The 24,580-nt window shown below is 32.8% G+C and overlaps 1 protein-coding gene, 1 long non-coding RNA gene and 1 pseudogene across 2 annotated transcripts; all 3 read left to right on the top strand.

Moving 5' to 3' along the window:
• The first annotated feature begins 243 nt into the window (after positions 1-243).
• Positions 244-2,378, top strand: LOC127149746 (uncharacterized). Its single transcript, XM_051085614.1, has 8 exons — positions 244-392; positions 464-556; positions 643-759; positions 832-1,263; positions 1,354-1,410; positions 1,498-1,728; positions 1,799-2,037; positions 2,123-2,378. The coding sequence occupies exons 2-8, from the start codon at positions 464-466 to the stop codon at positions 2,376-2,378; spliced, it is 1,425 nt and encodes a 474-aa protein (XP_050941571.1). The 5' UTR covers positions 244-392.
• A 59-nt stretch (positions 2,379-2,437) lies between these two features.
• LOC127149979 (uncharacterized) lies at positions 2,438-2,803 on the top strand. Its single transcript, XR_007821899.1, has 3 exons — positions 2,438-2,483; positions 2,584-2,632; positions 2,730-2,803. It is a non-coding gene; the product is annotated as an uncharacterized LOC127149979 (long non-coding RNA).
• Positions 2,804-8,187: 5,384 nt separating this feature from the next.
• Positions 8,188-21,574, top strand: LOC103491016 (caffeic acid 3-O-methyltransferase 1-like; annotated as a pseudogene).
• The last annotated feature ends 3,006 nt before the right edge of the window (positions 21,575-24,580 follow it).

Here is a 24,580-nt window from a genome sequence, read left to right as displayed (position 1 = left end):
GAGTTTCATTGGAACAACCGTGCGGGTTCATGTTCCGATCAGTTACCAATCCTGGAAGGATGTACCTACAGAGCTCAAAGATAAAATTTACGAACTAATTGAGGTAATTTTCTGACCTTTAGTTAGTAACATTGTTCGCATTTTGTCACTAACGTTCATTATATAATGTAATGTAATAGGGTGGCTTCGTAGTAGACCCTAGATCCAAAAAGAGTATTTTACAAAATGCGAGTGTATGTTTTCGAAACTTCAAGTCGTCGCTAACTACAAAGCATGTATTACCATATAAGAAAGATTTGGAGAAACTAAAAGACCCACCAACAGAATACTCTTTCATCGATCGTGAGCATTGGAACATATTTGTCGCTTCCAGATTAACCGAACAATTTGAGGTAACTATAATCACCATTCTCTTCATTCATATATGACAGTAATTATACTAAAATGTAGTTTATGTGTGAAGATGGTTAGCAACAAGGGACGTGAGCGGAGAAAGAACAACAAGTACAACCATCGAATGTCGCGAAAAGGTTATGCAAACCTTACCGAAGAGATGGTACGCAAAGAATAGTATATATGCTTGTTAACATAATGCAACATGTAATGCGTTATAACTAATCATAATGTTCTTTCCTTTTTCAGAAAGCAAGCACATCTAATGGTGAGTTAATTGATCGTGCTTTAGTATGGAAGAAAGCACGAACTACTAAAGATGGAGAGATTCCAGACATAGACACAAAGGAGGTGGCCAATAAAATTGTAAGTACTTTCCTCTTGTAAGGCTGTTTTTTTTTTGTACTTACTAAAAATACTATAACCTTTTCATGATAGGACAACCTACTTGTTTCAAAACGTGCGTCTCATTCAATGGACAACGTAACTTGTGATATATTATCGCAAGCCATCGGAGGGAATGATCCACCAGGAAGGATTCGAGGGGTGGGTCAATACGTCACACCAAGTAAATACTTCCACACTGCAAGAGAAAAACGAAAGAAGGTCGGTAAAGAAGAAGATTATGCTGAAGAGCGAGCGAGAATGGCTGCTCGTATCTTAGAACTGGAAGCAGAATTAATGAAGCATAAGAAGGTTCCTGAAGTGGCCACAAAGGGAGAAACTGACGAGAGCAAGATCAAGAGTCAAATGGCTTCTAAAAGCATTGACACATCAGATGATGCAAATGACCATGACGCAAAAGAAGAAAATAGACAAGTTCTAGAAGACTTGACAATAGAGGACTTGACAATAGAAAAACAAGATAAGGTAGAAAGCATCTACTTTTATTTTTTTAACTCAAACGTTTATTTTTTAATGATTAAATATCTGATCAATTAACACTTATGTGCGGCGAAGGTTGGTGAGGAGAACAAATATGTTTGTGCATCGATTGAGACTTTGACAAAAGTGAAGGTCAGTATGAATTTGATTCCTATAGTTTCCAATTTCTCAGATGCAATATAGTAATATGATCATATTTTCTTTCAATGTATATTGTAGGATGGCACTTCTTGTCGACTTGCAATTGGGACTAAGGACAATGTTGTCGGTGCTGGAACTATTTTCGACTACTACATGGACGGTGACAACGTGAAGGTATCAGTGGACATGGTTACCGATGGTAATTGCTTCGTTCCTGTTCCAACAAGGGAAGGTAGGACTATGCTTTCCCAAGAAGTTGGTTCACAGTTGTTATGGCCTCGTCATTTAGTCATTCCCCTAGACGAAAAGGTAATGTGTTTTTCACAATGGATTTGGTTTAAATATATTTCATATGGATGAGATTTTATGTTTGTGGCAGATGAAAAGCGTGTACCAAGCTGATCCGCGATTACCGTCGTTGACACTGAATACAAAGAGAGCACCAGTTACACTACGATTATTGCTATGGGAACTTGATTATATTGGGTCAAAAATTCAAATTCACGTACCTGCTAAAGTTTTTGGGTATGAACGAAAATGTTGCATATTCCTCGAGGCACTCCAAGAATTTTGTCAAATGCAGCCTATATCAACCCAATGCATTGATGCATTCATGTTGTAAGTTACCTCTTTTGTACATCAATTACATAGTATAATAACGTGTACCACGCAGTAAAGTCGAGTATGTTGTTCATATTTGTAGTCACCTCTACAAAGTGATGGAAGAGAATGGAACGTTGGGATCCTACAAGTTTGCAGACGCTGGCTCTATTTCAGTTGGTATAAGTAAAGAAGATCGAGCACAGATCCTGAATGCTAGATTGCTTGGGACCGACCATCGTCAGATTTTGATGTTTCCTTATAATTCAGGGTATGTGCAAAACTTTTTTCAGCTAATGCACCTAATGAACTATATGACCTTCATTCTAAGTTTAACTCACATTTACCTGTCAATATAGAAACCATTGGTGTCTAATAGCCATCGATTTTTTAAGAGGCACTGCATATTGGATGGATCCTTTGAGAAATCGAATTAACAATGATGCCTCTGATGTCGTCCGGATGTATGTTGGAACTTTTATCTATGATAAAACAATAATGAGTTAATATGTTGCATATGAGACAATGATTGTATAACTTACGTTGTTTGATATGCATTCTTAGGGCTTTCGACATTTCGAACAAGAAGAAGCCTGTTTGGAGGATAATCAAGGTATGAGGAATGGGGATTTAGTAGAAGAAATAGGTAAACATACTTTATGTTTTGCAACTGTATCATGGGTATTTTGTTCTTTTTCTCTGATGGATAGTGTCCGAAGCAAGGTGGCATTGTGGAGTGCGGGTATTATGTGATGCGATTCATGCGTGATATAATATTGTCAAGCAACAGAACAATCATTGAAGTAGTAAGTATTTCATTTTACCTTTTTGAACTACTTATGTTATGTACAATTGTTGCATATTAAATCATTTTTAAATGATGAATAGATGGAAGGATCAACCTCAACATACTCACAAGACGATTTAGATGTCGTAAGAACGGAGTGGGCTGAATTCGTTAACAAATATATTTTCTGTTCCCAATCTCAAAGGTAATATTTGTAAACGAGACAACTTTATATGCTTTTTTGTGTGGATTTTATTACAACACGTGTTGTTGCGTCGACTATCCTGCAGTTATGGTAGTCATTGAAATGCTCTTTTGTTGATTTTTAGACATATGTTTGAGGAATCATGTTGACATGTACTCTGGATCTCTGTTCATAGTTGTGTTGACTATCCTGCAGTTATGGTAGTCATTGATAAGCTAGCTATTTTGTTGGTTCTGCTTACACATGTTTTAGGAACCGTGTTCACATTGTTTTGTTTTGTTAATTTCTCGTTCACTTCGTTTACTTGTAAAGTTTTATTCGTAGCATAGGTGTTTGTGGAATGGAGGAGGTAAGTCTATGTTTAGGTTTATTAATGACCTTGGAAGTGGGGAGCGAGACGGTGGGAGTGCTAAGTTCATGTTTAAGCTCAACTTTGACTTTAGAAGGGGTGAGGGAGTGGGAAATTGGGGGGGGGGGGGGTAGATACATTTATGTTTAATAATGACCTTGGAAGGAGGGAGTGAGTTGCTAAGGTTAGAAATGACTTGGGGGGCGGGGGATTGGGACTAGGGGTACGTTTATGCTTAAGTTGTTCTTTGATGCAAACTGAAACATTGTTGTGTTTGTAAAGAATGAATCAAAACAAATTATTGCATTACTGAAACAAACTGAAACTGAAACATTGTTGTGTTTGTAAAGAATGAATCAAAACAAATTCCATGTTGAATGGGAAGTATTGAGGTGGTGTATGAAGTATGTGTTAGGTTGTGTAAAATATGTGTAATGGTTGTATTTGTTTTGTAAGGTTTTTTAACTTTTTTTTTTAGTGCCACTTAGACAATTGTTTTTGAGTTAAAATGTCATTTAGACTCATTTTAGAGAATTTGTGTTTGGATATGATTTTTTAGGTTGATCCTAATTAAGCTAATATTTTGTGGTAATTCTACAGGGTTAACTTTTTGTCCATTCTATTTGAAGATGAATAGAGATTGGATTAAACTAAAAAATAGATTTTCAAGTGATTATATTCATGGGGTTGCTCAATTTATGGAAGTGGCAAAGTGTCATGTAAATGATGTGGAAAAATCTAGGTGGCCATGTAAGTATTGTCAAAATTCAATGACACAAACATTGGACGGAGTAGAGGGAATATCCTCTGTATATAATAAATGGGCTTATCATGGAGAGTCTAATATTGGCGACGAGGACGATGATATTTTAGATCTTTTAACTGATTTGCAAGGATCAATGATAGCAAGGGAAGAAAATTTTGATGACGGGGACGATTTTGATGATGAAGTTCCAGAAGATGTTGATGAAATGGATACTAGTGACGTTTTTGAGGAGTTGATGAATGAAGCACGTAACCCATTGTATCCTGGATGTACCAAATTTTTCTCGTTAAATTTTTTGGTGAAGTTAATGCATATCAAGATTTTGAATAATTGGAGCAACAAATCGTTCGATATGCTTCTAGAATTGTTGAAAGATGCATTTCCAGTCGGTACATATATACCTAAATCATTTTATGAAGCTAAGAGAAGATTATATGATTTAGGGTTAGGATATGATTCAATCCACGCTTGCAAATATGATTGTGCACTATTTCGAAAAGAATTTGCTAATTGTCATAGTTGTCCAGTATGTGGTGAATTTTGATATAAAATGAATAGTGGAAAAGGAAAGAAGATTCCAAATAAGGTTATACGTCACTTTCCATTAATTCCAAGGTTGAAACGTTTGTTCTTATCAAAACATATTGCTTCTGAGATGAGATGTCATAAGGATAAACGAGTTGACACAGATGATGTTTTACGACATCTAGCTGATGCTGCAGGATGGAAGCACTTCGATAGAGAATTTTCTCACTTTGCTTCAGAGCCAAGAAATGTTCGTTTATGCTTAGCTTAAGACGGTTCTAATCTATTTGAAAATATGAGTACTACATATAGGATGTGGCCGATAGTGCTTATACCATACAATTTGCCCCCTTGGAAGTGTATGAAGGAATCCAATTTTTTCATGTCTTTGCTTGTACCTGGACCTAAATCTCCTAGAAAAGAGATTGATGTATACTTGCAACCTTTAATTGATGAGTTAAAAGAGTTGTGGAATAATGGTGTGCGAACCTTTGATTGTACAGATGAAGAGTACTTTCGATTACAATGCATGTTTGTTGTGGACTTTTTTTATGCACAATCGTTTAGATTTGGTTACCCGAATTTAAACAACGTTTTTTTGTCAAAATCTTTTATATTTAGTATATGATCTTGAGCAACCAAATAACAACCAAATAACAATTTAAAAAAAACCTTAAAAAAATAGATTTTTTATATTTGATACACAATCTTGAACCAAACAACAATTTGGAAAAAAATAAAAAAGATAGAGAAGAAAGACGATAGAAAAAAAGATCAAATCACAGAGGAAGAGGAGAAGAAAGAAGATAAAAGGGAAGAGCAAATCTAGAATAATTTAAAAAATGGCTAGCTTCATGAACTTTGTTTCACGAGCTGTAAATATTTTACCGATTTGTTATATTTATGAAAATTTTCCTACTTTAAAAATAAATAAAAAAAATAAACAAATGTTAGAATGAGTACATGAAAATCAAACATGCCATCAATTGTTTATAATCAACTTTTGATTACATGAAAATAATTTTTTAACACAATAATTTTTTTAATGTTCAATTAGTATTATTTGACGGTTGGTCGACGATCGATGGTCATTATTGATTGTTGAAGCTCAACGATGACCAAATTACAAGAGATATAAAATGAACAAAGATTAAAACGATGATTGTGGGAATTTGGTTTAAATAATTATCTCTAAAATTTTGATTCCAAGGACTCAAATAATGGTCTTGCTTAGATAGAGAAGAAAAACAAACCTCCCATTTCAAATCCAATGTCAAAAATTGAAATATGGTTGAAAAATGTTTCGTCGCGTTTGATAATCATTTTGCTTTTAATATTTTGAAATTTTATCAAGAATTCAACTTCAATATCTAAGAAAAATGAAAATTATTGTAAAACATACAAAGAAAATAAGCTTAAATTTTAAAAAAAACATAAAACATAAAAATACAAAATAGTTACGTTCAAGGATTCTATTTGTCTCAGCAAAGATTTGTATATAAAGAGAGTGGTTGAAAAAGGAAAAGAGATAAAAAGTTTCAACTAACTCAATTATGGAAATAAATAACAATTTTCTTGAAAAAAATAATTTTCCATCTTGAAAAGGGGAGAAATCTTTACCTTCCAAACAAAATTTTAATATATTTTGCTATACAAAACGTTATACAAAAATAAATTAATCATTTTTATAAGCTAAAGAAACTTTTCATCATTTTTATAAGTAAATAAGTTGATTTTCTTGTTATATACATATACATATTTCAAATTTTCTTTTAAATCTTTAAAATTTATCTTGGTTAATTTTTGAGTCTTGTAATCAAAGCATTATTCAAATGTTTTTAAATATTTTTTCACAAGTATTAACAAATACTCCTAGAGTGGAATTCAAGATTATTTAGGTACCAAAGTTATTTATCAGTAAGGACAAATGAAAATGTAAAATTCAGAAAAACTTATTACATTAAAAAATAGGATAAATATATCAAACTAGTAAAATATTTACGGATCGTCTAACAATAGGAAGTTAGCTATTTTTTTAAAAATATTTCAAGTTTGTCATTCCTTTTTATCGTCTTTCTTCTCTTCCTCTTTGCAGCTTGTTTTCTTTCCACCATCTTTTTCCCTTCTTCCTTTTTTTTTTTTTTTTTAATATTTCTGTTTGTCTTTCTTTCCATCCTCTTTCTTTTACAATTTTTATTTTCCTTTCCATCGCCTTCTTTTCTTCTTCTACAATTTTTCTTTTATTTTTTCAACCATTATTTGGTTTAAGACCATGTACAAATATAAAAGATTTATTTATTTTTTATTTTTTTTCAAACTTTTATTTGGTTGTTTAAAATCATGTGCCAAATATAAAAGATCGTGAAAAAAAAAACGTTGGGATATTGGATAGTCAAATCTAAACCAAAAAATAGCAAAATCTAAACGATTGTATACCAAATAATCTTAAAATAGTCGTTTAGATTTGAGTAACCAAATTTAAATGATCAAATATAAATGATCGTGTACCAAATATAAACGACCGTGTACCAAATATAAAAGACCGTGTATCAAATATAAACGATTGTATACTAAATCTAAACAATTGTGTACCAAAAAAGCTTTTGAAAAAAAATCGTTCTGATTTGGCTATCCAAATTTAAACGATCGTGTACCAAATATAAATGATCATGTATAAAAAAAATGAAAAAATCGTTTAGATTTCAAATCTAAACGACCATTTACTAAATATATTACGCGCGCTGGATTACAATTAATCTTGGAATATTTTTATTTTTATTTTTATTATGGACTCTTTTTCTATTTACGAAATTGTTGTATAAACGCTCTAACATATTTTCTAAGAAACTCTTAAAAACTATCCAACATCTTAAGTAATTTTGAAATTTTTCTAAAGTCTTGAAAATATTTTAATATAATCAAATAGGTACACAGATAGTTTTCAAAACTATTTTAAACTTCAAATAGTGAAGATATGAGAAGTAAACTAATTACGATAAATATTTTATACTATATTTTTTCTCAAAGTAAAATTTTCAAAAAATCTTTACAATTTTCTTGTATACAATCAACTATCAATTCCAAATTAATCTAATTTTATCGTATCGTTGTTTTTACTTCTTTTATTTTTTCCTCTATTTTATTTGATATCCAAATCACATGGTAAAGAAATTGGTACCAACTTCTTTTTTTAAAATAGTATTATCTTTTTTATGATTATAAGTAAACCCTTCATTTTTTTATTTACTTTTAACAACAAACCTTCAATAATTGAAGGCATAATTATAAAAAAATAATAATAATTATACATGTGAAATGATCCTCCTCTTAATAATAATGAAAAAATATATATACAAACAATTTATTTTCATTAGGTTCAACTCAGACAATATTCCTATTTCTACTTTTACACACACACACACATATATATATATATATATATATATGTATAGTCTGTCATTATCATTCCATGCTAGTTGGTTGCAAACTACTTCAACTTATTCCGACTTCATCACATATCAGCTCAAAGCAAAGAAATGGGTTCTAATATCTGGGAGCAAACATCCGACCTCGTCACTACTGATGAACAACAAAATTACGCCTATGCTGCACAGTTGATTACCTTAATTGTGCTGCCAATGACTCTCCAAACAGTGTCTGACCTAGGCGTGTTTGATATCATAGCGAAGGCCAAAGATGGGGCTGATCTCTCCGCCACACAGATAACCAATGAGATAACAAATACAAATCCAAACATAGTGTCTATGATTGATCGAATGTTGAGGCTTCTTGCGAGCCACTCGGTTGTGGGATGCTCGGTGTGGAGTTTGATGAAGATGGAAAAACACAAAGACTTTACAGTCTAAATCCAATTTCTAAGTATTACGTTCCTAATAAAGATGGAGTATCTATGACTTTAAACTTATTATTGACTCAAGATAAAGTCTTCTCGATAGCTGGTTTGTTCTCTTTTTTACATTTATTTTTCACTATTCTTTTTAATTTAAATTTTTCTATATACATTTTGTTTTCTAAAGGTTTGTTTTACATGAAAAACTGTTGAAAACCAGTAACTTTAATTTTTCATAACGAAAATTAATCCTTAACCGTTGATTGGACATCTTTGTTAACAAAGTGCACCAAATTACTTTACGACCCTACCTTTTAATTTAAAATCTCTATCTTTATTTGTCTTCTCTCTCCACTTCATTCCAATTTTTTTCTCTTTTCAACTTTTATCCACAACAACTCTTTTTTCCTGTCTTCTTCTCTTTTACATATCCTTTAGATCTTCTTCTCTTACTCACATGGTCTTTTCTCTCCTCTCTCATCCCAAACTCCAAAAAGTTGAAAATGTCAAAGAAAAATATTGCATGCTACTTCAAGCTCGGTTTAACTGTGATTAAATTAAATTTTAAAATATTACCAATTTTATTGGTCCAAAATCTAAACTCTTCATGTTCGTTTTTTTATAAACTAGATTATTTTCTTTTCATGTTTTACGATAATTTACATCTTTCTTAAATGAAATGATTGAATTCTTAGATGAATCTTAGAAACTATTTAAAAAAAGCTATTTTTTTAGTTTTCAAAATTTAGCTTAGTTTTTTAAACTACTTGTAAAAAGTAGAAAAGGAAAGAAAAAATCACTACAAGAGACGAGGGTACTCCCGACGCCAAAAAATGTCGGCGAAAATGAAAAGTATGTCGAGAAATGATATCCCGACGTACCAAACGGCGTCGGGAAGAACGTTGGGAGAAAGACGTCGGGAGAGGCTTTCCCGACGCGTAATTCAGCGTCGGAAAAACCTCTTTTCCGACGTTTTTTCCCGACGTTTCTTTACGTCGGGAATTCCTTTTTATATATTCTTTTAAATATTTTATTTCTACTTTTTTCCTTATAATATTTTGCTCAAACATTCACAATATGTTCGGATTGCTCAAAAAATTTTTCCGACGTTTTGGATTAAATTAAAACAAATTAAATATAAATTAAAATAAATTAAGAAATATACAAACACAAATTAAAATAAGAGAATTAAAATTAATAATACGAATAAGTTCACTACAACAAAATATAGTTCTCAAAATAGAAAAAACATAAACATTAAGAAAAAGTCTCCCAACGAGGTGCGTATGCGCGTTATTCTACACCTTCGGTCCTAAAAATGGTATAAAAATAACTAAGTTTAGTACATAATCATATATTGCAAAAACTTAAGAATAATAGAGACATATACGTATCGCAGAGCTAGGGATCATGTGGTGGTCCTTGTTGTGCACGAGTTAGTTCTTCTATCATCTTTTTCATACTTTCAACTTTTGAAGCTAATGCTTGGTGATTTCTATCTTGTACTTCAATCCTTTCCAAAGCTTCATGAAGTTTAGCTTGTAATTCAATCTCTTTTTCTGTGGAATGCGAACAAGATGTCGACGAACTGCTTGCACTCGCCATTCTGCGGGCCTTCGGCTTGGGTCCCCAACCAAGGCCTTTTGAGTAGCTTGGTCGTCTACCCAACACCTGATCGCATATCTCATCCTCAGAGAGTGGCTGACTACCCTCTGGGGTAGGCTGGGATGGGAGTTCCAGCATTTGATTCTGCAACAAATTTAAAAACTATGTTAGGTAACGCGCAAAAATATATAATGAAAATGGATAATTAATAAGGACATAACTTACATGCGCATCCTCGACGGCTTGCGACAGGAATGTCCCAGCTCGAACGTGTGTTTTTCGGAACAATTCCACACGATCGACCGACTCCTCTTTTCTTTCAACGAATTCATACTATCGTTGTAGAAACGACTTGAACCCGCTACTATGATTGTAAAGTTGCTTCTGTCTAGCAGCCTTGTTCGTCAGTGATTGCTCCTGCATTAAAAAAATTATATTGTTTATTTCTTATACATATTAAAACTTGTTATCATAATTAATCATGACAAATACCTGGAATGCTCGGCTGATATAAAGGTCGTGAGCATCTGATGCTCAACAAACCTGTTCATTGCTTGATCATTGAAATCAAGCACAAACAATCGCTACATTACAAACATAACACATTAGATTGGTTAAAGTTAGATATGTTTCAAATGAAATCATATATAAATGTGTAGTGCATTTAATTACCTAGAGGTCGCCCTTGACGACCTCAATGTATTCTCTCCCAACGTCTGCCCACTTAAGACAGCGGACGGAAAATGTCTTTCACACGTATACGTCTATCGCCTGGCTAAAGCGAACAACGTGTGGAGAAATAGGCTTCTCCGCGCCGGTCTAGGGGCGATCGTCATCGGAATGCACCCATTTATTACAACGTGGCGCTCTAACTCCAAGAGTCGAGACTGCGCACGTCTCCTAGGAGTCAGAGTCGTTTGTTGAGAAGAAGATCTTGCTCAATAAATCGATAATAACATATAAAGTTAGAAAGAACATGAAATATTTGTAAGTTAAAATGAAGAAAATTCTTAGACTCACTCGTATTGTCGCCCACAGATGACGACCCTCCCGCGATGTTATCTAAATTGTCCTCAAACTGGAGGAACATATCGTCCGTCTCCGTAAAATTTGATTATCGATATGACATAATGACTATGGACATAGAAAATAAACATTCAATAAGATTGTTTGTTTGTAATGACAATGACTTGTAAAAGACTTCGATAATGCATTTGAGTGTTACATTATGTTTTATATATAGGATAGTACAATTTCTATACGATTAAAATTAGTTTCAAATGAATAAAGGCATGTTTTTTTGAAAAATGTTAAAAATGAATTTTAACAACTTCAGACTCAAAAAATGATTTTAAAAACATTCAAAATTATCTCAATTAGACAAGGTGGGTCGAAGTGGATTGAACAAATTTAGGAGTTATAGTTTTAGATTAGATAATGGTGAAGTCACTTATTATATCTATATATAAAAAAGGGTTATTTTCTTTCTTCTTTAACAACAACACACATATCCACAACTATTGTTATATTAATTCCACATGATTGAAGAAGGAGTGGGGAAAGAGTATTAAAAAACAACAAAACAAAACAAAAAGTTGTCTTATTGTTTCACAATCTTTTGTTACAATATAGAGCTTTGACATTATACATATTGGATATTTGCAAGGTAAGGCAAATGGGATGAGGCTTAGCTTTGGGAAAGAGGGTAGAAGTTGGTATGGTAGTTAATTAGGGTAGACCACAATGACAGACCTTAAACCCAATATAGGAATAAATCAAAACCAGTAGCTAAGAAAAGAGTGTTCCATTCTTTCTCATTCCTATTCTCTACCACTGAAAGTTGTCATCATTAACACATCACAACAAAGTTGAGTTTCAACTCATGATTTCTTCATCTGTTCCAACTCTTTTTCCAACACCATCTCTATTATTATTACTTTCCCTCCCTCACCTCTACTTGGAATTGCTTCTTTACATTTCTTCAATATCTTGATGCTTTCTTCATCATTCCTATCGTGTAGAATTGACTAATAATCAAACACACACCCCAAAAGTGAAAGGCATATTAAGTACTCTCTCCCTCTAAACAATCTTATACAATCCTTACAATTTACATGACTTTCACTATGTGTGCATAAAGTTTAATTACTTTCAAAATGTATTTAATAGGTACATCATTTCAAAATGTATTCAATAGGTACAAAGATACACGCATTCTATACAAAAATACATTTAACAAACAAAAATTAATTCCAAAAGAAAATCCTAAAACAATTTTCCTAAAAAAAACCCTAAAACATAACTTTAAACTAAACAAATTTTAATTTTCCACTTACCTAAAGTGGCAGACGGCGTGGAATGGCGGCGAGAGATGACGGCGGAACGACGACGAAGGACGGCGGCGGAACGGTTTCTTCCTCTCGGCTTCGACCTCTCTTTTTCCCTCTCTTCCTCTCTTTTTTTCCTCTCGGCTTTCAGTTCTGAAAATTACAGAACTGAAACGAATAAAAAGGGGATTTCCCGATGCCGTGTCGATGCGTCGGGATATCCCCCAAATGGCATCGGAAAAAAGGTCATTCCCTACGTTCATTAAACGGTTTTCCCGACGCCGCACAGTGTGTTGGGAAAACCCCCTATTCCCGACGTCGTTCCCGACGCACTGTGCACGGCATCGCGAATAATGTGTTTTTTAAAATTAATTTGGCCTTTTCCCGACATCGCGTGGCCGACGCCTATTTGATGCGTCGGGAAAAAGGTTTTTCCCGATGCTTCTCCCGGCGCAATCTCGACGGCGTGGGGAATACCCTTTTTTCCGACGTCCATTATGCCGACGTCTTTTTTGGCGTCAAAAATGCTCCATTTTCTTGTAGTGAATGTTCAAGGTGGAAGTAACGCCTATAAAATTAATTTTTAAAAATAAAAACTAAAAGTCAAATAATTACCAAATGGAGACTAACGATCCGAATTTGAACTTTGTTTAGATGCTAATTGAATTTGTTTTTCTTTTTCCTTTTATATATAATCTTTTGAGATCTATGTATTGAAGGCTCACCTCATATACAATTGTTTCCGTTGTCACTTTGGATTCCACAATGTTTTCTTTTTCCAATTCCCCACCATAAAATTAAATTATGAAAACGTAAAAATACAAAGAAAACAATATTCCGAGACTAATAACATGAACCAAAATAAAATATAGCAAAATTTTAGAACTATCATTTTAATAGAAGTGATTTATAGAATCTAAAATTTTGTCATATTTTATAAATATTTTTGAAACATTTTATTATTTACAATAAATTTTCTTAAAAAAGTTGAAAAATTAAAAGATATATTTTATAATAAATAACAAGTTTTCATATCAATTAATTTTTAGTTTACTTTTCATAATTTTGAAACAAGGGTCGACACAACAATATTTAGAAAGATCAAGGGAGGCTTTCGTCAAATTAATCATAATCTCATTGTTAATTATTTTAAATTATTTTAGTATTAGAAATAGATCTTATAAAAAATACGTATTCACTTTTTGGTTTAGATGACAAAACCGCTAAAAATATATTTTCAGACTTAATGTAACGCCCCAACAAATTTGGCTTTCCATTTATTATTAATGTTTAAGTATGGTTATGGAAAATTCGAATTTTTGAAAGAACCTTATCATTTTGACCTTATAATTAATTTAGGATTAGAGTTATTTATTTTGATCGATTTTTAAGTATTTTTTTATTATTTGAAATTAAATTAGTGAAGTTATTGTTAAATTAAAGGTTGGTTGGTTAAGAGAGAGATGTGAGGATCTAATTGAGGAAAAGAAGGAAAGAAATTTTTTTCAAAAAAAATAAAAGGGAGAAGGAAAGGGAATGTTGATGAGATTTGGAGAGAGAGAAAGTGGTTGGTTTTGAGTTAATTGAAGGAAAAGAAAAAGGGATTTTTTTATATATAAATGAGCCTTGGGACCCGTGCACAAGAAAATCAAAAAAAAAAAAAAAAGAAAAGAAAAGAAAGAAATTGTTTGGGAACCCTAGCCGCCGTCGACCTTAGCTCTGCCGCGCCGCCGCCGGATTTCAGCCAACTCGTGCGGAAGCCCAGCCGCAGTCCCGAGCTGAACTTCCTCGTCCGTCCCGCGCCGCCGAATTGAGTCGGGAAGTTCGAAGCCGCGCTCTCCAGCCGTCGCCTTCGCGGATCGTCGCCGCGTCTGTTCCGCCGACTTCCAGCCGACGTCGCGCCGTCAAAGATCCGCAAACCGCCGCGTCTCGCCAGTCGGAACCCGCGTCGCAACGCCCGAGTCCGGAAGACTTCATCGAGCGGCCGTGCTCCGCCTCTGCCACCGCCCGAACCCGAAGACGCAACCCGCGTCCGCAAGTCCGCGGTTGCGCGAAGTTACCCGACCCGCGTCTCTACCGCAACCCGACCCGCGAGCACCCGCGCGTCTGCCCGCTCCGTGCCCGCGTGCCGCCCCGAAGCCGCAAGCCGAGCTCGCGCGCGCCCAACTCTCTCCGCGCCGCACCGTTTGCACTGCGTCCGAGCCGATCGCAGCCTTCGAGCCGAGCCGGTTCCTGCTTCTCCAGCCGAGCCGACCCGCCAGTCCTTGAGCCGCCAGTCTGCCTCGGTCCATTTACATCTATTTTGGTAAGCCACTTGGGTTTCCTCGCATACCTAGCCAGGACGGGAATTTCAACCTAAATAATCTAATTTGGACTAAATTAAATTAACTCTTTTAAGGACCACTTGGACGATTTGACTTGGAGCGTTGGATTTCTTCAGTAGGGGCTCAAACATTGCAACCTCGACCTAGGGTAAGTTATTTCAACTGAGTTTTTGGGCCTTTAGTCGTTTGGTGTTTTAGTTATGAAAGTTGACATTTTCTAAACATTTAGGACCTCGTTGCTTGGAAAGCACACTTGTCTTGCGGTTAGGACTTGTCGAGTAAATCTCCAGGTAAGAGATTTCTACTACTAGCTCTGTGATTAGAACCATGAGACCGCTTACACCTCCAGTTATGCATGTTAAGGACTAGACTTCATAACACATGTAATTAATGAGAGCATGATGTGATTGATGATGTGGTTACATGATGGTATGATATTGTAATGATGTGACTTGTTGTAATTGTATGTTGGATATTGATGGTGATGCTATGTTTATGTATGTTATGGTTAGGGTACTGTTAACTTAGCCTATTAGAGTCGTACCTGCATGGGTGTCCTTCGGGATCACCACCTATTTAGGACTGTGTGGTTCGACGGGACGCTAGTCTAGCATGGATATAGATATGATTCGAGTGATCCGACGGGATCCTCGCATCCCGATTGTCTTAGTGTTACCCCTAAGTTCACTACAGACCAGTATGTCCTAGGTGCTCCCCCGGGACACCGAAGACCAGATTTTCATTCCTATGGGAGCGCAAGTTGCACGTGTTCGGGAACGTGCCAGAAATTGGGTACCAGTTATAGAACTCTAATAGGAAGCTAACAGGCACCTAGTGGGACTAGCAGTGGGTCCCTTACTGAGTATTTTATACTCCCTCTTTCCATGTCATGTTTTTCAGGTAGAGGCCGAGGTAGGGGCAAAGGCAAGCTGGCGAGCGACCAGAAGTGACCGTGGCGAGCCATAGGGATTTCTACTTCCGCTTACCCCGTTTTAGACATTCTGTACTTGAGTTTTATTTTCTTCCTTATTTACTATTTCATTTCTTTAAAAGTAGATAGGGCCCGAGTAGGATTTTAACATTATTTACATTTTCCATATTATGCTGATTTGATTTTCATAAATAAAATTCTGAAGTTTGATTCGTTTTAACTAAACTTTATGACTTAAATCATGTGTTTTACCTTTAGTAATAACTTCGACTCAGTATAAGGAGTTGGGTTGTTATACTTAATTTAAAAAAAAAGGGTTCATTTCACTTAAACCTAAATTCTAAACATGATCAATACCAAAATTGTAGGAGTGAGCTAAAAAATGCAGTTATTGAAGGAGGAATTCCTTTCAAGAGGGCTCATGGAGTATATTGCTTTTAGTATTGTGGGTCGGATCCAAGATTTAACCAAATTCTAAACGCTGCAATGAGAAATCACTCCACCATGTTCATCAACAAAATTGTCAAATCCTACAAAGGCTTTGCAAACATCAAGCAACTAGTTGATGTTGGTGGTGGTCTTGGTGTATGTCTTCAAATCATCACTTCTACATACCCTTCAATCAAAGGCATCAATTTCGACTTGCCACATGTTATTCAAAATGCCCCGTCTTATCCCGGTACGTCATCATTCAATAATTATTATACATTTAGTTTTCTGCTGTTGTTATATATAATCATCTCATAGATATTAAAGTTGATCCAAAGAGATCTCTTGAATGATCAAGTTAAATTTAATAACATGTGAATATTGATCTACATAGGATTGTTTTGATATATATATACATACATACATACTTACTTACTGATCTTATCCTATTTAACACGTTACATTTAACTCTGTGATGATGATTATTATTTAACTAATTTCGATAAAAATTAACTTTAAGTTAGTCAGATAATATGGAAAGATAAAGTTTGAAAGTGTTAAGAAGGGAAATTTTGAATGGTGGTTTTGGCAGGGGTAGAACATGTGAACATGTGGGAGGAGACATGTTTGAGAATGTTCCAAATGGAGATGCTATTTTCATGAAGGTTAGTTTTGCTTTATTTTCTTGCCGTATGTCCTTTTTCTTTGCCATTTATATTTGCATGTATATGTTTCTATATATATGTAAATAAATAAAGTTTAATCTTCAACCTCAACGAACATGATACACGTTAATTATTGTTCAACTTTATTCGGTTTGATAAAAAACATGTATTATGATAATATTTATCACATATCATGTAATTATAAATATTTCTAAAATTTAACCACCAATATAAGAAAAAATGCAAGAAAATGAGAGGGAAATGGGTTTTTGGTGAAAGAGGACGAGATGATGAGAGAGAAAACAAAGTTTATGCTGTAATGCCCCGAAAATTAAGATAATTTATTGGGCGTTATTTTGAATCCATTTAATGAGAATTATTTGATTTAGGTGGAAATTGAAATTAATTAAATATTTCTTGGATGAATATTTAATTAATTAGAGGTTTTGGCATGTGGTGTTTGTTAAGTTTTTATTAAATGGTAAGTTAAGAGAATTGAGTAAAGCTGTGGATTTTTAGTGTTGTTGAGATTGAATTTAATTAAATAATTATGGATGTTATTTAATTAAATTGTGGGGTGAAAAGTTTGTTGGAGATTTGATAATTGTATGTATATGTGAAAATATATATATAATTATTATGTTAAAGGAAAAGATAATTATATTTAATAAATATAATTATTTAAGGAAAAGGTAATTGTATTTTGGAGAAAAGATATTTGGTAAGGGAGAAAAAGTAAAATAATTATATTTTGGAAAAATACAATTATTTGTAAAATGATAATTACTTTGAAGAAAGATAAACAATAATTAATTATTGTGGAAGATAATTAATTACTTTGGAGAAAGATAAATAATAATTAATTATTGTGGAAGATAATTAATTATTTTGGAGAAAGATAAATAATAATTAATTATTTTGGAAGAAAGGTAAATAATAATTAATTATTGTGGATGATAATTAATTATTCTGCAGAAAGATAAATACTGATTCTGGAGTGAAGTTGTTATGGTTGAGTTAAGATAATTCATGTTCGAAGTTATAAGTGATTTATTGGAAAAGATTTGATTGATTAAATTAATTGAAGACTTAAGTTAATTTGAGATTTTGGAGGGAAAAGTTGGTTTTGGTGGAATTGGATTTAATTGAGTATATATACGTGGATATATATATTTCATTAATAATTTGGAAAAGTGAAGTTAATTATATTATGGAATATAATTATATTTATTTGGAAAAGAAGATAATTCATAAAGAGAGAGATGGTTGATTTGATTGGACGAAAAAGATATATATATATATATTTATAAGAGAGAATAATGATTTAAATAAATATATATTTATTGTAGATTTTAGTGAGAGAAAAATAATAATAATAAAGAAGTATTATTATTATTACTAATGGTTATAAATGCCTAAGATTAAGGCATTTATTTAGGAAAGATAATGGGAATAAAGATATATGTATATTTTTTTTTGGTATTATATATATATATATATATCCTAAAAGAAAAAGGAAATAATAATAATAATTATTATTATTGTTATTATTTGGATCTATAAATAGCATTGGAATGCTTAAGTTAGAAAGTAAAGGAAAAAGAAAAAGGTTCTTCATCTTTTCTCTAAGATAACCCTCTGCTGTCGCTGTCTCATCAGTTGAAGTTAAGATTGATCTCTTTGGAAGCTTGAGGATTTAAAGTGATGAGTTTTTACATCAAGGATAAGAGGATTTTCCAACCTCCATTTGAGTAACCTTGTTAAGCTAATGAAATTAAATTAATATTTTATTAATTTAATTTTGGATCTTTTTTGGGTTTCTTTAAAGGTTCAATTGGCTAAACTTTTTAAGATTTAAATCTTGGATTTTTCCCAATCAAGGTTGAATTGGTTTCAACCCTTTTTTTAGAAAGTTAATTAATTTGGGAGAATTTTTGGATGTTAGCCAATTGCTAATTTCATTAATTAAGATACTAAGTTTTCCTTTTATGATTAGGATCAAGTTAATTGGAGAATTTTACTGTCAACTAGGGAGTACCTTAGTTTGGCTAAAATCTCCAGGTAAGAGATTCTCCTATTAGACCTTCGAACTGAAGTTAAGAGACTGCATGTATTTATGATTATGCATTGATGGTAGCTAAAATGCATAACTTGATGCTATTGATAATGACTGTCATTTTATGGATGATTGATGATGATGACTGGTGTTATGTTAATGACTGGTAGATTGATGAACATGATTGTTAATGCATGATATATTAATCACATGATCAAGGACGTTAAGATTAATATTCATGCCTTGTCATGATGTTATGTTATGCTACATGCTATGGATAGGGTGTTCTGTTAACTTTGTCTATTAGAGTCACACCTGCATGGGTGTCCTTCGGGATCACCACCTATTTAGGACTGCGTAGTCCGACGGGACCGCCAGTCTAGCATGGATATAGATATGATTCGAGTGATTCGACGGGGTTCTCGCATCCCGATTGTCTTAGTGTTACCCCCGGGTTCACTACAGACCAGCATGTCCTAGGTGCTCCCCCGGGACACCGAAGACTAGATTTTCGTTCCTACGGGAGCGCATGTTGCACGTGTTCGGGAACGTGCCAGAGATTGGGTACGATTTACAGGACTCTAATAAAAAGCTAACAGACACCTAGTGGGACTAGTAGTGGTCCCTTACTGAGTATTTGTTTATACTCACTCTTTCTATGTTTAATTTTTCAGGCGAAGGTAAAGGTAGAGGAAAGCTGGCGAGCGACAGAGAAGGATCCGTGACATGCCATGTGGGGACTCAGTTTTGCTTCCGCGTTTATGTTTCAGTGTTTTAATATTCTGTTTTTAATGAAAATTTAGTCTTCCCTCGTTTCAAAAAAAGTGTCTCTTGTCATTGTTTCTCCTTAGTAATGACTTCGACTCAGTATAAAGAGTTGGGTCGTTACAAAAACTGTAAATAATAGAAATTTTGATAAAATATTTACTTTATGTCAAAGTGCAAATAGTTTTTTTTCTACTTTTGAAAAAAATATTTTCTATTATTAATAATATTATTTATTACCTTTAAACTTTCCAACTCAACATTAAAAAATAATTAAAATATTATTTAACTGCAGTGTGAATAGTAACAAATCAAAAAATAATTTTTCAAAAAAGAAAAAAAGATAGTTGAATCGTAATAATTACTGGTGAAATTAGTATATTTGTTGATGGGGAGAATAGTAACAACAAGTTTGTGGTATGTCATAAATAGTCGAGCCAACTTAAACTATTCTATGCTCAGAATAGTGTATAAAATACGATATATTACTAAATATTTGAACTCGCTTAATTAGGATGATAAATTGTATAGTATCTGTTATACTGAACAAATATTTTAAATTATTATAATATTTTAGATGATATATCATATTAAATTTGAGTTCACGTATCACTTTAAGCTTTTTCATCAATTGGTAATCTAACATGGTATCAAAACTTGTGGTTTAGATATGTTATATATGTTAGACTCTTGTAATTTTGAATTAATATTGATTTTTACTTATTGAATTTTTTTTAATATTACGTAGTGGATATTACATGATTGGAACGATGATAAATGTGTGAAGTTGTTGAAAAATTGCTACAACAAATGATGGAAAGGTAATAGTAGTTGATGCGGTTCATACAATGGTACCCGAAACCACAAGTGCAGCACAAGGTGTGGCTCAAGGTGACATGCTTATGTTGACTCAAAATCGAGGAGGAAAAGAGAGAACGAGGGATGAATTCAAGGCCCTAGCAACCAAAGCTGGCTTTGAACAAGTCAATTTTCACTCTTATGTATGTAATCTTTGGGTTATAGAGCTTTTTAAAATCTCCCAGCTGAAAGGTTGATCCATTGTTTCTAATGTTTTTGAAGGTGTGTTTGGCAAATATTATTTTATTGGGAAATGATTATTAGGTGTGTCTATTTATGTCTATTTATGTTGGAGGGAGAATGAGTGTCTATTTTCGATAAAGGAAATAAATTATGTTTGACACTGAATTCAATGAAAATGCATGAGAGATGCTTTTTAATTCAATTCGGAACTATGTGATTTGAATGGTGAAATTTTTGAATTCTAAATTTTTTATGTTGTTAGTGTATTAGCTAGCTTTTTCTCTAAAAGTATAACAATAATGGTAACCAAAACTCAAATCTAAACCATAACGGTATCAGTACGATGTAATGCTTAGATTCAATCGAATTGATCACCTTCTACTCGTTAATTAAATTACGACTTTTGTCTACAGATTTAGATGTGGATCCCATGTGTCAGTACAGATGCAGAACACAAGTAAACAACACTAAACATAATTACATGGCACCTACTTTCTAAATTACCATTATAATTTATTCTCATTAAACTTGTAACGCCCCACACCCATAATTTGGACCAGGATTCGAAATTCGGATTCCCGATATTCTCCTATACCCCGTGGGATCTGGCAACATCATCCTTACTTGTCTTTAAGGGTTATTAGAATGAAAGTTGTCCTCACAAACCAACATTAGTTCTTTCAGCATGTTTTGTTCTCACTCACATGCATCTTAGAAAAATTCCCAAGAGGTCATCCAATAATGTATTGTTCCGAGCTAAGCATGCTTAACTTTGGAGTTCTTATGATTGAGCCACCAAAAAAAAAGATACACCTTGTTGGTATAGGTATTAATTTTTTAATTCTTTTAAGTATTTCTTAACCTTACTTTAATGTCCTCAAACTCTTGTTGATAATTCACATTTTCTTTTTTTGCTTGCAGGTTATTTAAAGAAAACAAAAGATTATGGGAGAAAAGAAAACGACATTGAGAAAGCTTGACAATTATCAAGAGATTGATCTTTACAAAATATTAGTTGGAGGTGATTTGCTTGTTTGTAGCTTATTTAGTTTTATTGATCTTTACAAAGAAGATCCCTCATGGATCATTAAGAAGATAACTACAAAAGAGAATACGACACTCCATGTTGCTGCTGCTGCAAAGCAAATTGGTTTTGTTGAAGAGTTGGGTTAAATAACTTTACTGTTCAAATAACTATATGACTTATTTATAGAAAATGGAGCACATACTGCCCTTGCTTATGCTGCTATTTCAGGAGTTGTAAGGATCGCTGAAGCAATTGTTGAGAATGATGATCAAAAGCCTCAAAATTCTGATGTTGATGCTCATCTAATTAAATAGTACGTGCCACTTCTTTGATATATAATAATAATAATCTTTAATTAATACTACTATATATTCAATGTTTTTAATTGGTCTACGTTTTTCTTTCATTGTAGATATAGCATTAGATATTCTGAAAGTGAAATCTGAATTGGAAAAGGAGAGGAAGAAAGAAAATGGTGACACAACTTTGCACTTACTAGCAAGAAAGCCATATGCAATTGGTATAGCAGCGACCAGCTTAACTGCTCGAAGAAATATATAAACTCTTGTAATTATACACATATCCATCATTGCTTTCTTATTAATTTGGATATATGTCATATAATTTAGTATATACTTTTGATTATATCTTGAGAAATTTTCATATATAGAAAAAATATCAAACTACCAATCAAAATAGTAAAAGGAATACTAGTAGATTCCTATCAATTACTATTATTGATAGACATGTATTAGTTTACAATATATTTGATGAAATACCTCAGTGAAGCATTTGGTCAAATTTTAATTGATTTTTATTTGATCGAATTAGGAAATCAAGGTCAATGAAGATTTCCTGACCATCGGAGGAAGCTTTGAGTAAAAGAGAATGAAAAATGAATGGTAAGATTTTAAACTCGGATGATGTATACCATTGAAATAAATCAGTGAAACATTTATTTGACTACTTTGTATTATAAAGAGCTTAGAATTTAGAATCTGGGCTGTTGTGTCCTTTCTTTTTTCCTTCTTTAATATCCTTTATTGAGAGTTGGTTTAGCATAGTTAATATAATTGTACCAAGCTAAACTTCATAGACATCAAATCTGGAAGATATTTTTATTCTCAATCTGAAGTGCTTTTGTTAGAATTATCTCAAAGTCTTATGCTGATATTTGGGATGAAAAAGCTTGTAGCTTTTGAATTTTGGACAAGCTTGGAGATTCCTTTTAGATAATATAATCTTAGGCCATCTTTTGTCAAAAATTCTTCACCAATACATAGTATGATTGATATTGTTTCCTTCTCCTTTCACAATAACATAGTAACTTGACAACGACCGCTATTTTTTGTGTTGGTTCCAGTACTCCTCAGCACACATTGTTTCCTTCGACACTTGATCTCTTGTTTTATCTCTTTCTTCATATGTTGCCTGCAGTAGAAGAAGTAAGCTCTTTACTTTCTCTTTGTTCTTAATACTTCTTCATTTACTTCCATTTTTAGTGACTCAAGTTCAAAAGTCGTCTGTAGGAGTTTCTGCTTCAAATCCTTCACTTTCTCCTGAAATCTCCATAAACTGCCTAATCCTCCATAGTTGTTTTTACTGCTTGGTTAATATTAGATGTAATCAGCTATGGCCTTTGGGCATTCCTGAAATGAAAGCTAATATTTTGTCTCTAAATGTCTGAAATTTGCGTTCAATATTGATATTGGTAGATATATATCAAAGTATATCATTATCTCTTATCGATAAGCATTGAAACTTTTTGGCATTTTTTATATTTATAAATATTTTCGATAGTTTCACTATTTAAAACAATTACCAAATCTTACTTTATGAAATTGGAAAATTCTTTTCTTTGGAGATTGATGTTTAGTTTTTATTGAGATTAATTTAGTTTATGAGTTTCACTGTCTTGTAGAATTTATTTCTTTTCATAAGTTTAGTTTGTTTTTATTTGTTTAAATTTTGCATTGTTATGTTTCATTGACATTCAGAGAGTCGTTCCAAGAAATTATTAGTATTGAGGGGTAAATTTAAATTTGAATTTAAAGTGTGTGAGAGGGGGTACATAGTTTTGTGGGTAGTTTTCTTCTTGATTGCCACTAAAATTTTATATTGTTACATTTATTTAGTTCATTAATTTCCCTTTTGTTTTAAAAAATTATGCATTGCCTATGGATTTGAATTTGAGGTAGTGACTAAGATGCTTATTTAGATTAAGACTTGTAAGTCTTAAAGAATGATATTTAAACATTTTCACACTTTTCATCAAACTTTTTGTGGGTTCTTTGAGTTTCATTTGTTGGGTTGTTGTTGTTGTTTTTTTTTTTTTTTTTTTTTTGTCATAGTACATTCTTTCATATATTCCTGAATGAAAGCATAGGTTCTTCTAGTTTTTTATCGACTTATTTTGATATAATAATTCCTTAAATTTTCTGTGGCTTGTTGACTACAATGCAATCTTCGCATCTATTTGATTCATGACATTGCTTGGATTTGTACATGATATTCTGAATGAATCTTGAAGAGTCTGAGTATTTTCTACTTAGTTTACTCACTCAATTGTAAGACTTTAATTTATTCTGACACGAAGTCTCTTATTTGTCATAGAGATCAGGAAAGTGCTACCGTCATTGCAATTTCAAGTTTTTTTATTTTGTCTTTTTCATTGCGATTTCAAGTTTTTTTGTTTTGTCTTTTCTTCTTGAAAATTACCTTACAAATTTCATATTGAAAGGATTTAAATTTTGAATTAATATTCCAGAGGATCACCAAGAATCCTGCTCTATGTGGATCGCTTCCAAACTCTGGTTTGTTCCTTGTTACACATTATTCCAAACTTCGATTCTTGTGAGTTTTAGTATCGTCTTTTAAAATATTTTGGTTAAGATTGTAGATATTTTTAT

The sequence above is a fragment of the Cucumis melo genome, chromosome 6 (assembly GCF_025177605.1).
Source record: "Cucumis melo cultivar AY chromosome 6, USDA_Cmelo_AY_1.0, whole genome shotgun sequence".
In the NCBI taxonomy this organism is placed as follows: Eukaryota; Viridiplantae; Streptophyta; class Magnoliopsida; order Cucurbitales; family Cucurbitaceae; genus Cucumis; species Cucumis melo.
The sequence above is the reverse complement of the archived record's forward strand: the minus strand, read 5'-3'. Positions and strand labels throughout refer to the sequence as shown.